Source organism: Elgaria multicarinata, chromosome 4 (genome assembly GCF_023053635.1).
Source record: "Elgaria multicarinata webbii isolate HBS135686 ecotype San Diego chromosome 4, rElgMul1.1.pri, whole genome shotgun sequence".
In the NCBI taxonomy this organism is placed as follows: Eukaryota; Metazoa; Chordata; class Lepidosauria; order Squamata; family Anguidae; genus Elgaria; species Elgaria multicarinata.
In genome coordinates, this window is record NC_086174.1 from 33,279,836 (window position 1) to 33,298,388 (window position 18,553).

At 39.2% G+C, this 18,553-nt stretch overlaps 1 protein-coding gene across 1 annotated transcript in view; it reads left to right on the forward strand.

The window, feature by feature from the left end:
• The window catches only part of KCNK2 (potassium two pore domain channel subfamily K member 2), a 151,399-nt gene that overhangs the window by 106,523 nt on the left and 26,323 nt on the right, over positions 1-18,553 (forward strand). Inside the window, exons 4-5 of the mRNA XM_063125578.1 lie at positions 4,597-4,778; positions 7,909-8,095. Of these exons, the coding sequence (XP_062981648.1) occupies positions 4,597-4,778; positions 7,909-8,095 (369 nt within the window). The remainder of the gene's footprint in view (positions 1-4,596; positions 4,779-7,908; positions 8,096-18,553) is intronic.

The window sequence follows — 18,553 nt, forward strand, 5'->3', positions numbered from 1 at the left end:
TACAGCATTAATGTGCTACAAATATTGTTCATGATTTTTGCAGCAAGAGCAAACATAAAGCACAAGATGAATGGGGCTTTCTCATGACACTTTTACTTGTACAGAAGATGCTTACACATTTGTGTGTGTGGCTCCCAGTAGCAGCAGGTGGCCAATATGACTGGTGGGATGGTGGATGGGTCAGCAGAAGTGGAGCAGATCCATGGGGTCATAAATAGGTGGAGCCAAGGAAATATTTTCCACTCATTGGCTGGGTTTCGACAACCTGAAAACCAACTGTAACTTAAATAGTCAATGGTTGGTTATTAACCCTGTGGTTTATTGTGTTGTGTGGTGGGAGATTTTTAACCAATGGTTGGTTATTTGGCCGAAATAACCAACACAAATAACTAACACTGTGCAGAGTCCGCTATTTATTGAACTGTGAACTGTGGCTGGTCATTAAGGAAAGGCTTCCTGGAACAATGATGTTTTCAGGAGGCGCTGAAAGGAATACAAAGTTGGTGCTTGCCTGACCTCCAGAGGCAGGGAATTCCATAGGAGGGGGCTACCACACTGAAGGCTCTTCCCCTGGTGGACTCCAATTGGAGGAAGGGTCTATGTGGAGCCACTGTTGGTTATCATGTTGTATGGAGGGCACCGTTGGTTATCTCCACAGCCACAATTGGTTATTTTGTCAGCTACAGAGTCACACTGCAAGGAGAATGGCTCCCTTTCAACTTTCTCCACACTATGCATAATTTTGTATACATCTACTATGTTGTCCTTTTGACACGCAGGGCTCCGCATGTGTGCACCACCAAAAATAGAGATATTAAATGCTAATAGTGAATTAGTTATAATGCAGATATATTAGTAATTATTATTTAGATCTTTCCTCTTTTTCTCTTCAGTGTGCCTCTATTTACTTCAGTCTGAATATCTCTTTAATATCAATAAAGGTTGCTTTTCTTTATGACCTTCTAAACTCAACCACTCACCCGAAAGGTTTTTCATGAAGTCCCTCACTAAAGACTCCTAAGCACCTTGGCAGTCATGGAATAAGAGGAGAGGTCCTTTTATGGATCAGTAACTGGTTAAAGAACAAAAAGCAGAGAGTAGGAATAAATGCTAAATTCTCCCAATGGAGTGAAGTAAACGGGGATTACACAGGGATCTGAATTGGAAACAACTCTTTTCAACTTATTCATAAATGATCTGAAATTAGGAGTGAGCAGAGAAGTGACTATGTTGTTGATGACACTAATTTATTTAAAGTGGTTAAAACAAAACAGAATTGTGAGGAGCTCCAAAGGGATCTCTCCAAAGTGTTCACAATTATGCATGGTGTGGAAAATGTGGATAGGGAGACATTTTTCTTCCTCTCTCATGGCATTAGAACCTGGGGTCATCCCATGATGATGATTGGTGGGAGATTCAGCACAGATAAAGGGAAGTATTTCTTCACACAGCGCATAGTTAAATTATAGAACTCGCTACCACAAGATGTAGTGTTGGCCACCAATTTGGATGACCTTAAAAGGGGGTTGGATAAAATCCTGGAGGAGAAGGCTATTAATGGCTATTAGTCCTGATGGCTATGTGCTACTAAAGAGGTACAACTATAGTTTCCTCCCTAAAATTAAAAGCAACTGGAGGGCGTCTTGCATTTTGGAACACAGCCCTGGGGGTTAACCTTTTCCCCCATGAATGTTCCTAACATAAATCCCCCCAAAGTTGCTATTTGAACCCCAGAGGAAAACATATAGATACAGATCTTCCAAATAGGAGAACAAATAGATACAGTTCTGCTCTCTGTTCTGCAGTCCCAGACCTTAAGCAAATTTGGGCAGCTTATGATTCCCCCCCCCCCTTTTCAATAGAAATATGCCAGGTTACCATTAGGAGAAGGGATTCTGATTATACTCCTTAAAATTATATTGCAGTTTGCTATAGTGAACAGAGCAGCCTTTCCCCTCATGCTGCCCTCCAGATATGTCGGACTGAAATTCTCATCTTCTCTCTCATCATTGCCCTGCTATTTGGAAAGGATGGGAGTTTGCATCTGAACACATCTGGAGATCACATCTGGGAAGAACTGATTCAAATACTCACTTAGCTAGGAAGGTGACTGTTGGCCATCTTTCTTTTTCAGCCTATTCTATTTCAAAGGATGTTGGGAAAATAATATGCTCCCCTGAGAGAGAGGGTAGGGTAACTGTTTTGAATTAAATAAGCAACACATCATTAATTATGCAGCTTGATAGTAGTCATCATTACCACTTGACCTGCAAGAAAGTTTTCTGATTTGGAGTTATTTATTTATTTATTTAAAACATTTATATCCCGCCCTATATCCATAAGATCTCAGGGCGGCGTACGGAATGCATCATAGCAAGAGGCCCCAGTATAATTAACTTCAAGGTTTAATTGGTCAGCTGCTGATACATGTAGAGTCATACTGGCACCTATGAATCCTCTGACCACAGAAACTGACTAAAAGATACCTACTGCAAATTCTCTCCTGGGTGTCCAGGATTTTTGTCAATCAGTGAGTCAGAAAATTAAAAAGGACATTTCTCCTAAAATTGCACTCATTTTAAAAGGGCCAGAATATCTTTCAATATGTGCCTGAAGTATTTGGTTGAGAACTTTTGGTTCAGCTTTAATTGGTTCAGTCTTAATCATAACTAGCTAGCTAACTATCACTATTTTACTAATTGTCCCTCACAATTCCTTCATGTTTCAGAGATGAGTCTTTCATAATCACAAGTTGGCATTCAGTATTCTTAGTTGAGAGCTAAGTTTAACCTCCCAGAAGTATTTCTGCAAGTACTTCTAAAACCAATCTAATAAATGTAATTTCTAAAGAGCTGAAAAGATTTTTGGCTCAATACAAGTTGTAATAATAATAATAATAATAATAATAATAATAATAATAATAATAATAATAATAATAATAATAGATATGTCCCCATTGTGTTTTTCCAAATGCAAGGTTCTCATTACAACTGGTGTTTTGTTGAGGTTTGAGAGTCTTGTTGTAACTGTGGGTATAAACCTTATGGGTTGGATCTAAACTTGCACTCAGGGAAGGATAGATTCCCCGCCTCAATTTTCCTTTCTCCATGCACATTGGAAGTAGCAGTTCAGGGGGAAGGGGAAATCAGAATGGGTTGGGCATCAAGGGTAGACATGATTGGGCATCTACTGAGGGCCTATATTCCAGCAGGATCCCACTGACAAGAGCCTCTCGGGCTTAGTACACCTCTTCACCATTGTAGCTTGCTTGTTCACTTGCCCATTGCTCTGGCCCAGACAACAGAGGTGATGAGGAGGTGCAGCAGATGCCATATCACGTGAGGTACCGGTACCTCTCTATTTGGCCCTGGTTAGGCCTCATCTAGAGTATTGTGTCCAGTTATGGGCTCCACAATTCAAGAAGGACGCAGACAAGCTGGAGCGTGTTCAGAGGAGGGCAACTAGGATGATCAGGGGTCTGGAAAAAAAGCCCTATGAAGAGAGACTGAAAGAACTGGGCATGTTTAGCCTGGAGAAGAGAAGATTGAGGGGAGACATGATAGCACTCTTCAAATACTTAAAAGGTTGTCACACAGAGGAGGGCCAGGATCTCTTCTCGATCCTCCCAGAGTGCAGGACACGGAATAACGGGCTCAAGTTACAGGAAGCCAGATTCCGGCTGGACATCAGGAAAAACTTCCTGACTGTTAGAGCAGTATGACAATGGAACCAGTTACCTAGAGAGGTTGTGGGCTCTCCCACACTAGAGGCCTTCAAGAGGCAGCTGGACAACCATCTGTCAGGGATGCTTTAGGGTGGATTCCTGCATTGAGCAGGGGGTTGGACTCGATGGCCTTGTAGGCCCCTTCCAACTCTGCTATTCTATGATTCTTTGGTATATACCTTCTCACTGGCTCTCTCTCTATCAAGCTGTTTTGTGGTCGCAATGATGAGAGAGAGGATGAGGAGCAATAGCAGCTGCTAACAATGGCAGTAAGAAGTTAGACTAACTGAGTTAGGGTGGTGGTGGTGGTGGTGGCATTGTCTAGCCCGAAGGCCCTCAAAAACCTCCCACCCCCATCCTCCAGTGGGAACCTTCCAGTGAATTCTGGTTCCCTCCATGAATGGAAGGAGCCCTTTTCCATTTGTAGAGGGGCAAGTATGGATCAAACCTTATATGTTTTGCAAAAAAGAGTGTCATATTGTACAATAGATTGCTCTGTGCACTATTTAGTGACTGTCAACAAGTATCTGATCCTGTTCTCAAAACTGGAACTGCGGAGGGGGGGAAACATATCCTCCTATTTGAAATGAATTGGATGTCTGCCTGAGTAAACCTCTATAGTGATATTATTTTGTGAAGAGTAACCAGCCTCTTCGGTGTCAGTTCCAACTGTGTTAGAAAGACGGATTGATTCTTTCTATAATGCCTGAAATGCAGTTCAATTTGAGGTGAGTTTAGCAATTTAATTAAGCTAGGTTCTCCATATGAATGTTTTAATGTGATATATACTCCTAGGGAACATTTAAAAAGTGTCCTTATCTGCAGTACTAATTAGATGTGTAATTTAATGCCTTTAACTGATTTATCAACAGCTCAAGTTGTTTGTAATTTAGGATTTGGGAACATCTCACCACGTACAGAAGGTGGAAAGATATTCTGCATCATCTATGCCTTACTGGGAATTCCTCTCTTTGGTTTTCTGTTGGCTGGAGTTGGAGATCAATTAGGGACCATATTTGGGAAAGGAATTGCCAAAGTAGAAGACACCTTTGTTGTGAGTATGATGTCCTGATATGTAAATAATTTCTCTAAGTTTAAAAATATCTTAATGGATAGCAAAGAGGGTCTAGGTTCTACAAGAAAACAACATTAATGTGATTAGTATTTTATATATAGTGGAAACAGCTTAAATTTTTTACAGAGTAAACTATGCAAGGTTTGGTCCTTGCCTTCATGAAATAAACTAGATGTTGCATGTAAGTACATGTAACTCACCCATCTTTGTCTTTACCCTTTGCTTTTTGAAAAGGTAGTTTTAGGAGATAGGGCAAGGTGAAGCAGATAAGAAAGGAAGAGGGAGGTTTAACCCTTTCCCTGTCTGCTTTTTCTCTGCTCTAAGTAGCTCAAAACCCATTTCCCCTTACAAGGATTACATCCCCATATATGTAACTAACACATTTTTGGATGAAATTGGCTGGTGTATGTGTGTGTGTCCACATACATGCACTGATTTAGAGCAGAGAAGCAGAGGCAGAGAAAGAGCTAAGCATGCCTGCCACTTTTTTGATAAACGCTTCCGCCTGCCACCAAAAACAGCTTTTTCAAAAGTAATAGTAGATAGATAGATAGATAGATAGATAGATAGTCATACGGTCTAGTTTGGCTAAGACACTTGTTAAACCTAGACGCTTATGTAATGCTTTCACCAAGGGTGTTTTGTTTTGGAAGTTATGATACATTGCTCAAGAAAGCAAGAGGAAAAAAAGAAGCTGAGAGAGCAACTTGGAAGCAATGCAAAAGCACCATTTCTCTCACATTAATAATAAGAGCAAGCCCAGAGTGTCCTTATGTGCAGTAAGAGCAAGCCCAGAGTACATATAAAGATTTACTTCAATTCTACCTGTGGAGTTTATATACGGAAAACCAAAGTAAGGACAGATCTAGTGAACTGCTTGGGAAGTACAGGCAGTACACTGGTGTTTCCTGAAGCGAACAAAAAAAAATGGAGGTCATACATAGCAGATGGTTTCTACACCAATCGTAATATGTGGAGTGGCCCTAAGGCAAAGGGGAATCTATGGCTAATATATTAAGAACATAGCTCCATCAAGTGCAAGACATTATTGTACCTTATATTTCATTTCAAATTAATGGTGTTTTCCTAAAAACAATACAACAACTCTGTAAAACTATATGTCTCTAGTGACTTTGGTGGCAATTTTATTACTAGTATCACATTATTTATTGCATTTCTATACTGCCCAGTAGACAAAGCTGACTTAGTGATTCACAAAAGAAAACTTAAAATCATAAAATGACATTGTTTGTCATTATCCTAGGAAATAAATTGCTGGAAGTTAAAATGTATAGAAACCAACTGAGAATAATTTATATAACCAACCCAACATGAGCCATAATAAAAAGTGTATACATTATACATTATTTTGCATTTTTTGCCTTACGTTATTTGTGTTGTCAACTCAGTTTCTTCTTAGGAGAATTATTTACTCTTTCTTTGGGGAGATTCATTGTTGACTCAGGTTACAGTGTTAATGACGTGACAATTGCCACTGTCACTTGTTAGGTTTATAAAGTGACTATCCTTATCAGGTATCATAGAGCATGTTTACTTGGAATGCTATATTATTCTAAAGATATGGTATCTGACAATGGAAGCAATTTACCCAGAAATAAACAAAGCGGGATATTAAAAATGTCATTTACATAATTTAATAAACATAATTTAACAACTATATCCTTTCTTCTAAAATATTACTTTTCTTTTCTTTCTATTTGTCTGAAGAAGCTGGTTTCTTTCAATTATTGAAAACTATCAATTTTTAAAAGTTCTGTTGACACAAGGGATGGACAGACGCGTCAGCCAGTCACCAAGCCGCAGCTTCCTACCCCACTCATGGCACTGCATGAACATCTTTGAGGGTCAATGAGTGTCTGACGAAGTTGCGAGCCCACCCACCCTCATCCTGAGCCTCCGTGGCTGCACACAATGGAGGTTCCAAAAATTACGTATTTCCCACATTGTGTAAATGACAGCCGTAAAGGCCCCATTTATGCAAGATTAAAGGTATGAATGGAGCAGTCAGGCCTTTAATATTGTGTAAGTGAGGCCTTTACGGCCACCATTACAGCCACCATTTATGCTCCAGATGAGAGTGGATGGCTGCTGGGTGCTCGTTAGACTGTGCAGGAACTTGAAATACAGGCCCACGAATTGCCATGGCCTAGCAGGCTGGGTACAGGCAGCGGACACGGAGAAGTCTGTCAGACTCCTGGATCCAATCAGGCACCCGCAATGTCCCTAGTTGACACATGTAGCATGTACTTTCTAGATATGAAATAGCATGGGAAGAAGCCTTGGTGTCTTGCTTCCCTCCCCATACTTTCATTGCGCATGACTGTTGTAATCTTATGGGTACTTACTTGGCAATAAGTCCCATTGAAATCACTTACTTACTTCCAAGTAAACATGCTTAGGATCATGCTGACTTTCTGCTGAGTGGCTTTTAAAGGTCTCGTCCATAAATAAATTCAAAAACATCATAAAACCAATCACTCTGAAAAAGACAAATTATTAGACTTGACAAATAAAAAAAATATAAGTTAAATTTTGACAATATTTTATTTCTCTGTACTCAAAAAGCATAATGACTGAAGTATCTTTGATGTAAAACATCAGAATTTCTGCAGCAAAATAATGTCACTTTAGAATTTTCGGTAAAACAGAGTATTTTACCAATTATGGTTTAAATGATAGCTATGTGTCGCTCATAATCTATAGACGTAATGCTGTTCTAAATGTTCTGCCACAGGTGGCAAAGTCCTACAATAGAATTTATAAAAAATATTAATTCACGGTGCACTACAGGTGGTGTGGCCTGGTAATGGAACACAAGTTTAAAGTTGTATGATGAACATCTTTTTCTTTCAATCTTATCAGTTTATCTTTGTGTCTGAATGTTATAACCTCATTTGGCGATAATGTCTAAATTTGAGGCCCTCCATGAAGGTGAGGTCTGAGTGAAATGGCCCTGCTGTGACAGGTCCTACACCTACACACATACACACACACAGAGAGAGAGAGAGAGAGTGATAATATTTACTAATAATGGATTCTTCTTCTCCTCTTCCATCCCCTTTCCCCTTTGTTTATTCTTCCCCCCTAGAAATGGAATGTGAGTCAGACAAAGATTCGCATAATATCAACAATAATATTCATACTGTTTGGCTGTGTGCTGTTTGTTGCTCTCCCTGCAGTCATATTCAAGCACATAGAAGGCTGGAATACACTAGATGCAATTTATTTTGTAGTTATCACTTTAACAACTATTGGATTTGGTGACTACGTTGCAGGTAAGACTTTTATCATGGTCTGCTGTGGGGGTTTTAATATTTAAATGATATTTAAATGATAATATGGTTTAAATGACTTATCAGGGTAGACTTTTGTTAGGAATATTGGACTCAGACATATACCAAGTCAGACCCATCAGTCTATCAGGCTCAGTATTCTCTACACTGACTAGCAGCTCATTAGGGCTTCAGATTAGAGCCTTTCCTATGCCTATCTGTAAGAACTGAACCTGGGATCTTTTGTATGCAAAACATGTGCTCTACCACTAAGCTACAGTCCTTTCATTATAACTTATTCATGCCAGAAAACCTGAAGTCTGGAATATGAGTATCAAACATTTCCCATGAAAAATAATGGCTAGTCAATATTTTTGTTCTAGGACAATAACATAATTCTCAGACTAGGCTAAATTGTTTCATCTATCTCTCTTCAAAGCAGAAGAACTTAGGATCACTTCAAATGTTATGGATTATTTATTTATTATTTAATTTATTTATTAAATTTATATACCGCCCCATAGCCGAAGCTCTCTGGGCAGTTTACAAAAGTTAAAACAGTGAACATTAAAAAGTATACAAATTTAAAACCATCAAAAATATAAAAACAACAGTGTAAAACAGTATCCATTTTAAACAATGACAGTTCTGGAGTCCATTAAAAAACAAACAAACTTAGCATATGTTGTTAAATGCTGTTGAATGCCTGGAAGAAGAGAAAGGTCTTGACCTGGTACTGAAAAGATAACAATGTTAGATTTTAAAACGCATTTGAAAATTCATTTGTTTTCAGTAGCTTTTGGTGTTTTAGCTTGATTTACTGTTCTTATTACTATGATTTTTCTCTTATTTCTGCTTTGTGAACCCCTTTCCCCCCTTCATATGTTTTAATGTGATTTCAGATTGTAAGCCTCTAGGCAGGGTAGCGCTGTTTTATTTGTATATTTTGTACAGCACCAAGTACAACGTTGGTGCTATATAAATAATAATAATAATAATAATAATAATAATAATAATAATAATAATAATAATAATGTTGGCGCCAGGCGAGCCTCATCGGGGAGATCATTCCATAATTGGGGGGCCACCACTGGAAAGGCCCTCTCCCTTGTTGCCATCCTCTGAGCTTCCCTCGGAGTAGGCACTCAGATGAAGACCTTAGATGTTGAGCGCAGTCTACGGTAGGTTCATTAAGAGTATACGCCACATGTATATACTGCTATGCCTGAAACAGCTACAGTATAGGTACACACCGGGGAGCCTCAGTTGCTTCAAATATGAATATGCATAGCACCATGGGCCCATCTCACTTCTGACCTTTCTTAGTGCTCCAGGCTCACTTGTTTGTTTGTTTGTTTGTTTGTTTGATTTATATCCTGCTTTTTCCTCCAAGGACCCTAAAGTAGTGCACATGATTAACTTCCTCTCCTTTTTATCCTCACCATCACCCTGTGAGATAGATTAAGCAGAGACTGGCCAAAGGTCACCCAGTGAGCTTTATGGCTGAGTGGGGACTCGAGCCTGGCTCTCCCCTGTCCCAGCCCAGCCCAGCCCCCTAATCATTACACCACTTGATAACACCACTACACCACGAGCTCACTTGATTTCTCTTCCTTCTGGCAATTATCTGTAAATTGTGCTACTACACCTTGATACATAGGATGCTTATAGGGGAAAGAGGCCTGTTTGATTACCTATTTCAAAAAGAGAGAATGTGCAGGTTGCAATATGGGCTGGTTGCAATGGACAGAGGTTGGATGTAAACTTGGGAAATACGGGCCTTGACTCGAACTTGTGTATTGCATACTTGGAAACGTCCAAGTAAGGTGCATTTGGATATGTCTGTTAAGCCACTGACAGTATACATTTGAGAAGTTATTATGCTTTCATATGTGCAAGTCCACGGCTGAGTATAAAAATGGATATGCATTCAATATAAAAATGGCCCTAATATAGTTTTCCCTCAGCCTAAAACATCCATAAGGAAACTGCTCCCTTTATCTGATTCTGTATGTATGTCTGTGCCAAAATATATTGACACTGAGATCCCTTTCCCATATTTCAAAATACTATGATTCCTGTAGGCAAGTGCAGACCATGCTGTATAGTTATCTGACATAAGAAGGAACCATAAATCACTCCCAAAATGCACCCAGTTGTGGTTTATCAAAGCTGGTATATTTTTCAAAGTCCAGAGCATTTGTATTTTTATCTTGTTTTTATGCACTGCAGTGTATACCCTGGTGATGTTTATAGTAGGAACATTATGTGCAAAGGCCCATTTAGCTTTAACTAGAACATTGAGTACAGTAGTAGTTTCTGTCATTATACATTTTTGCACATTTTCCTCTGCATGGATCAGTTGAAATAATAATTGCTCCTAAAGCTCTCTGTCATTACTATTGTTTTTTATTAGCAAGGAAAGTACAATTATTTAAAAGAGTATCTTGATATGCAGCTCCTACAGATTTTGCTACTACTAACTGAATCCTTATCTGTACTATGACTTTGGCTCTCCCAAAATGTTACAATCTAACTAGAGTGGAGTATTAAAACTAGAAAAGAATATTTCAAATTCCTAAGTACCAGAAGATATTTTTTTGTAGGTACTAACAGAAAATGTTTAGGCTCCAGTCCTCCGCGTAGATGGAGAAAATGGAGAAAAATGTAGGCATCAAATTTGTAGGTACATAAGAGATTTATATTGAAATGGATAACATATATGTGATCACAAACACATATGTGTATGTGTACCTGTGTGCCTGAATACAATTTCAAATGCTCAAACTGTTGCTCTAGCTTTTCATGGGAGACTCGGTCATTTTGTTTAGCCGTTTAATTTATCTACTTAACAGTCTGTCTACCAGGGCTGTGCATCGCTTTGACTCTGAATCCAAATTCCAAGCTGAAGTGGGCCAATACGGGCCAGGTGCGAAGTGGGTCGTTATTGGTTCCATTCATTCCGAAGCAAGTTGGGTTGGTCCGAAGCACTTCAGATCGCTTCAGGATGATCTGGACATCTGTCCACCCAGTCGCACGAGCCCCTGCTCCTTCAAGGGGGGGGGGGTTCACCATTTTCTTTTAAAATGGCGACTCCTCTTCTTCCAGAAATTAAATGTTGTGTATATGGTGGCCGTAAGGCCTGTCATGTGTGCAACATTACAGGTGTAAATGGGGCATTTTCACAGTATTTAATTTCAGCTTGACAAGATGCATCTTGAAGCGGGACGTCCAAATCCTGCTTCGGATCCAGGGTCCAAAGCGTGATGGACTGGCTCCGAATCAGGCCGAAGCAGGTTGGGACCTATTTAGAACCTCCAAAACAACCTCCAAAGTGTGTTATAGAGTCCTTACACAGCCCTACTGTCTACCTTGGTCTGTGGAAATCTAGACTGAAGGGACATATAGCGAGAGCAGATTAGGGTGCAATCCTATGCATGTTTAGACAGAAAAAAGCCATACAACTCCCAGCATTCCCCAGCCAGTTTTAGGATTATTTCTGTCTAAACATGCATAGGATTTTGCCCTTAGTTTCATAAAAGGGCCTGCAGTGGAATAAGTTCCTACAACTCATCAAAAGATCTAAGCCACACACCATTAAGGATGGTAAAACCAACCAACCAACCCAACTTTAGTTAAGGTGAAATGCTTGTGCTTGTAAACTAAATCTATGAAAAATTAATTTCTGCTACGAATACCTTGCAATCAGTGCAGAGACAAGGTGCAGATTGGTTTATTATCGGGGCCTTTTTACCCATCATGATACCTATGTAGAGATGTAGGCTGGATGGCATGTATACTCAGGGTAATATAAACTCTTGCACTGTAGATAGTATGTGGCACTGGCTCAATTCAGATATTATTCCTGGCGCAACAAACCATGGTTTATTGTAGTGGAAATGAGTGACAAACTCCTGCTACATCTTCATTCATGTGCTCAACTTTGGAGAAGAATTCATGATTTGGTAAACCACAGTTTCCATAACATCCAAATGGGAAACCATGGAGTAAGACTCCCCTACAAACCAGGATTGCAGTCCAGGAACTGATTAAAACTAGAAAGGTTTAATTAAACATTTTAGCGATTAAACATCTTAATTCAGATTTTTATTTATTTATTTGGTCTTAAGAGCCAAAGTTCTCTGAGCAGTTCACAAAAGTTCAAAAACACCCCCCCAAAATACAACATAACATGATATGTAGTCTAGTCCAGTAGTCCAGACATATGTAACTGAGACATGTGTTGCTATGACCCTGTCTTCTCCAGGAATGGCATAGTTGGCACACCAGTCTAAACTGTGCTAAAGTACATCTGGCTACAACTGTCATCTTGGCGTCCAGGTTCAAGGCCAGGTCCAGAAGCACTGTTAAACTATGAATTTTCAAGAAGAGTACTACCCCATCCAGCACAGGTTGAATCCCTATCCCCAAATTAGACTAATCAAGAGCACACCTCTTTTCAGGATTAAGTTCCATCTTGTTACCCCCTATCCAGTCCATTACTAACTCAGGGACCAGTTCAGAACTTGAACGGCCTCTCTGGAATGTGATGGGACAGAAAGATAGAGCTGTGCATCATCTGTATATTAATGACACCACACTCCAAATTCCCAGTGGTTTCATGTAGATATTAAACAGCCTAAGGGCCAGAATGGAACCCTGTAGAGCTTCATAGTCCAGCTGCCAAGGAATTAAACAGCACCCTCATCTGAAATCATCCTTCCAAGAAGAGCCAGAACCACTGAAAGAAAGTGCCCTCAATTCTCATCCCAGCCAGGAACTCCAGAACAATTCCATTACCATGGTCAATGGTAATCTCAGAAGCCACTGAGATGCCCAGTAGAACCAACAATGGCCTCATCTACTATACCAAGCAGGATATTGCACTATGAAAGTGGTATGAAAGCTGTATGTAAAAGGCAGGACCCACACTACTGCTTTATAGCACCACTGAAGTACACTGACAACTGTTGGGGCCCATTGACACAGACCATATACCACTCTCATACCGCTATATCCTGCTTGGTGTGGCTCCTGCCTTTTATATACCACTTTCATAGTTCAGATGAGGCCAATAACACACTCCTTCTGTCCAGGTCCCACTGTAGATCATCTACCAGGGTGAACTAGGCCATTTCCATTCCATTCCGTTCCATCCCATTAGTGTGTGTGTGTGTGTGTTTGTGCTTGATGTGCTTTAATTCATTTTGCAAGATTTTTTAATATGTATACTGGACAAATAACTTGGCTTGAACAAGGCTTAACATAGGTTAAGCTACTGTAGATGTAAAGGGATTTCTGAAGGGAATGAGTAATGTATTAGGTCAAATCCAGTTCAAGTATTGGCATTTTAAGAATTCAGGTACTGCCAACTGTCTGGCTTTTACTTAATCTTGCCAAAAAAAACATGAACAAAGTTTTTAAATGATTATTAGCATGTAAATTCTTTTCTTTCCTACTTCTTCTTCCAGTATCTGTGTTACCTTTAATTGACAGTCCACCCCCAAGTTATAATTCAAGTATCTTCCAACATTACATTTCATGTACTATTAAAAATGTGCTTTTAAAAAAATTAAGTGTCTGAAAGAACTGAGTAGGAGTTTGAGAACCCTTACAGAGATTAAAGTGTCAGAAGAATTTACACATAGAGAGATAAATGAAATAGCAATGGAAAGGCTTGCACCTTTTTTTTTTTTTTTTAGAAATGCTAGTAGAATGTCTGAGAATTTTTCCGAAATAATAATAGAGTAGAAAGAAAGGAAAGAAGGATAGTATTGGTAAGAATTTCTTCAATTGTACGAATATTTCCCCCCAGATATTTTTTTTTCAGGTATGCTTCTTCTGCGCTCAGTTTATTGCTGAAAGATGTTGCAATGTACTATGAAAAAAGTATTTTACATCTTTGTACTTTACATCTTTGATCCAGCAAGATCTTGTGTATGTTTGCTGGTGGTGATGTTGAGATTCTTTATTTCAGCAGGTCCTGCTGCCAAATGGCAAGAAACTCTTTAATCTTGGAGAGTATAAATATAGTGTAGGTGGGAGTAATTACCCTAGAGTTTTGATGAAAGAAAATAGACAAAACCCAATACATGCATAAATATGACATGTGTGTGCAATGAAATTTTGTCCAATTATACATCTTGGATTCAACATGTACAGAAGTATCTAAAGTTGTGTGTGTGTGAATAGCTATACACAGATGTTCCAGGCCAGAGATCTATATATGGGGGAGCCCATTCATTTTGTGTATATACATTATATACATTATTGTATGGGTTGTATTCAGTGTAGTCATTCTGCTAGCAAATAATGTTGTGTAAGGGAGAATCCAACAAAGTTTCCACTTGTGCAACCAGTTGCAAAACCGCTTGTACATCTTAGGTTTACAAAGTGGTTCACTACCACTTGCACAATGGGAAAAGGCAGTGGAGCTCTGCTAGCACTAATGGTATGTTGGTTTTAGGCCTGTGCGTGTCAATTGATTCTCCCTATTAAAATTAATGGAACAACCTGTTCAGGTAATGGGATCTCTTTGCATTCATGGGGTCACTTTGTATATACTTAATACTTTATACCTGAAACAGATCTTGGAATATGGGGAAAGGTGTAATTCAACAAGCAGAAAAATTAACAAGAAACCCATTCATGTATTTGGCAGATTGCTTTATGCTAGAACACCTGTACAGTTATGTACAGAACAAAATTTCCTATTCATGATAAATAGCCATTATTTTTTCTACCAATTTTGAAAACTATTGGTCTGGCCCTATGGTTGGATATTCCTTATGATTCAACAGTGACCTTGGGATTCAACAAATTGCTTTCTGCTGGCTTAAAATGTTCATAGTTGTAGTACACATCCACATTAATAGTCTACAATAGTGAGAAAGAGGTCATTTTAGATGCATTAAAACTTTACTATCACAATTACAGCTTGATAAATGAGCTGAGAGGGATAGCTTAAGAAACCATTTTTAGCTTCCCTTGATGAATTAGAGTACAGTAGGTGTAAATTCTCTTCCACTGGTTTGAAAGGAAGCCATAGCTTCTGTCATTTTCAAAAAACAAATTGCTCGAGGAAGGTGAAAAGTTGGAGAGGTTTTTCATTTACATTCTGTCATCTTCAGCATGATTGTAGAAAATACACTAAATATAGAATCAAAGCTTAAATATTTGTTATACGAGGCTAAATTATGAGCAGATTAAAAACAGTGCAGAAACAGGGAAAAATAGTACAGCATAGCTAATTCTTTCTGAAGCATTTTGTCTAGATATGCCAAGAAGGCAAAGCATAGTACAAGCTTTGGTTTAGGATGGGGTGGAGGACAGCAAGGTTCACATACCTATGAAGCCCTTTTGGTGGCTTTTCACAAGTCGTTATCTCAGCCTGATTATTATTTTTTCCATGATAACCGTAAGAAAAAAACCATAAAGGACTTTGTCGAATGAATAGTGACATAATGATTAATAATAGATGCTATATATCAGGGTGTTGTAGAACTCAGATGCTGAGCAGATGGGTAGCAGCTCTCTTGGGAAGTGGATAGGAGGAGAATGAGAAATACAAAAGAAAAGGTGTGGGGTGGAAGAACAGAAATGGGACACAAATTAAACAAGTCATGGATGAGGTCAAACAAAGGCAGAAGGGCAGATTGCAGCAGGAGGAATTCTAGCTCCAGACTCAAAATGAAGCCACAGCTCATGTCAGATGCTCCCTGGGGTTGAAGCAAGAAGAATTCTCAGGCTCTGGAATGGCCTTGCCCACATAGGTTTGCTATCTGGACAGGAAGTGCTATAATAAGCTTCCTTCTTGAGCAACAGGGTCTTCCTAGTTCTTGTATGTTTCTTTGTGATCCTTGGCTTTGTCTCTTGGCTCTAAATTCAGGCTTTGTTCTCCAGCTCTGACTCCGTGGTTCAGTTCTTGGTTCCTGACTCACCTCTGTCAGCTGACAAATTTTCAGTCCACACTGTAAATAGCATAGCAGCACCTGTTCTGTTCCTCCATCATTGGGAAACTGTTTCCCTTTATTTCTTATACACTTCTGTCTCTGATTGGCTTCTGGTGATAACAACCAGAGGCAAATATTGTCATGTTCTTTTTTTATTTACTATGTGTAGTCCTATTGTCATGAATCTCTCCATTTTGGTTTCTCTTCATTTCTCACTTTTCCAGTCTTAAATGCAATTTGCCTCAAACAATGATTTGTTTAAGTCTGCATGAACATACCTACACATTTTTGTGTCTGTTTCTCCTAATACATGCATTTTTGTTTTCATTTTCTAATGTACACATTTTATATACTTTTTATGATTGAAAAATCCCATTCCAAAACTTGGAGAACAGAAAATTTAGAAGCTTAACTGAGTTTTGGTTTGTTTATTGGTTTAAAAGTGTGAAATTTAATTAAAGTAAAAAGTTTATTTTTTATGAACCACTCAGAGAGCTTTAGCTACTGGGTAGTGTATAAACTTCAATAAGTAAATAAAACATTTAAAATGTGAACTGGACGAACTTCTGTCCCATCCCACTTGAATTGCACATTATTGAGACTTTCTGCTTTGAATGTTGCCAGGATTTCCATGCATCTTCCTACATGCTTAAAGCCAGAAAGAACCATTTCCTCAGATTTTAGCACTGAAATTCCAGAACTTAGAGCCCCAACGTTCCTGAGGTCCTATTTATAAGTAACCATAGATGCAAGGCAGTGTGACAGAGATGCTAATGTTTCTCTTAGAATAGGGGTGGCCAACTTGTGGCCCTGCAGTTGTTTTGGCATACGACTTCCATCAACCCTAGCCAGCATAGCCAATGTTGAGGTAGGACAGGAGCTGTAGGCCAAAATATCTAGAGAGCTACAGGGGTTGCCCACCCCTGTCTCAGAGGAGACATTTGCTTAGGAGAAAGTATTAATGATGCCTGGGTGCTTCTGATTTCAAGTTAGTGCCATAACCCCTCAATTTAGGATCAGATTGTTAGATCTCCTTAGTAGAAGAAAGTAGTCTTTAAAAAAAAAGAAGTGGAATATTTTATACAAGAATATGTTTTTACATCATTTGAAGATTTGCCGGGAATCACTCTGTTGATATGCCTCTTCCTTAAAGTGCTTCTGCAGCGCTTATGTTCAGTGTACTGCTGTTCATGATAGCGCTGCCAGCTGGCTCCAGACCACAGCAGTGGCCTAAGAATGTTAAGAGGAAGACTTAAACAATTTCACTAATGTACTGGAGTCAATGAAATTGCTTAGCCTGTAATTGAAAGCAGCGTTAAACACTCATGACAGGTTTAGCCTCGCATAACCTCAAAAATGCTTGGGACATAAAGTGCCTCAGTCAATGCAGTCAGCTTGGTCTACCACTAGGTGACATTGCTTAACTTAGAAAATATGGAGGTGTGCACAAATCAAAAGTGCAAACCATGCGATGAGCCTTTTTAGCCTTTTAATCATAACCAGGATCTGCCAGTCTTGATATCAAGGTTGGCCTTGGGCATTTTTGATACACAAAGTAAAGTATTAAAATGTTAACCCACCCTTTTGTTCTGCATTGAATCATTTTGAAGTCAAGATGAGTCTTTCTTCCTCTCCCCACCCTAGTTCAATTCTGAGACTGTGACATCCTCTGGTGGGGTCCTTGATTTGCCTCCTCTAACCCTTCAGTTACCTTGCCCTCAGAACCTGGTGGGTTGCTGAGACTCACCCATGTATGGCTCATCCTAGTGAGTGGTGAGCTTTCTGAACTCAGCACTCACTAGTCCCTGTTACTGTCTGGATCCCTTTATCTGATCCTTTTTTGATCCAGTGAGAAGTTAACATGGGTGAGTTAGCCTTTAGGTTGCATGAGAATGAATACTAGAACACTAGAAAAAAATTTCACAGATGATTTAAAGTTGCAACCCCACCTCTGTTACAAACAAAAGGAAAATACATGCCTAGTACAGTGTCAGAGCTGCCTAAATATTCTGAGATTGAATGTCTTACAATACAATCATGCGTATGTTTACTTAGAAGTAAGTTCCATAGTGTTCATTGGGGCTTACTCCAGGGTAAATGAGCATTTCCCAGGTGTGTAGTTTACACATGATTCTGTGACATCCATGACCTGGCTAATGTAAGAAGTAAAAAAATGTTGAGTACAATCTAAAGCAAAGTATTTGTAAGTGTCATTAGGCCTGTTTGAATGTACTACTAAACCATAATTTAGCATTATGTGCGTGAGCCTGTGCAAGTTTTCTCCTCCCCTCTTCTCCTTTGATATGTCTGTGAGGAGGCAATTGGAAACTTCCGCTTCTACTTTTAACCTGACCAGAGTTCCTTATTACATCTGAACTCAGGGGAACTATGTCTAAACTATGGTCTGTTCAAACTAGCCAGTATCAAACAGTAGTTCATAAACCTGGTTTGTTCAATAGCCATAATTTAAACTAAGCAGAGTTCCCTAAGTTTGGATGTAATGGGGGCA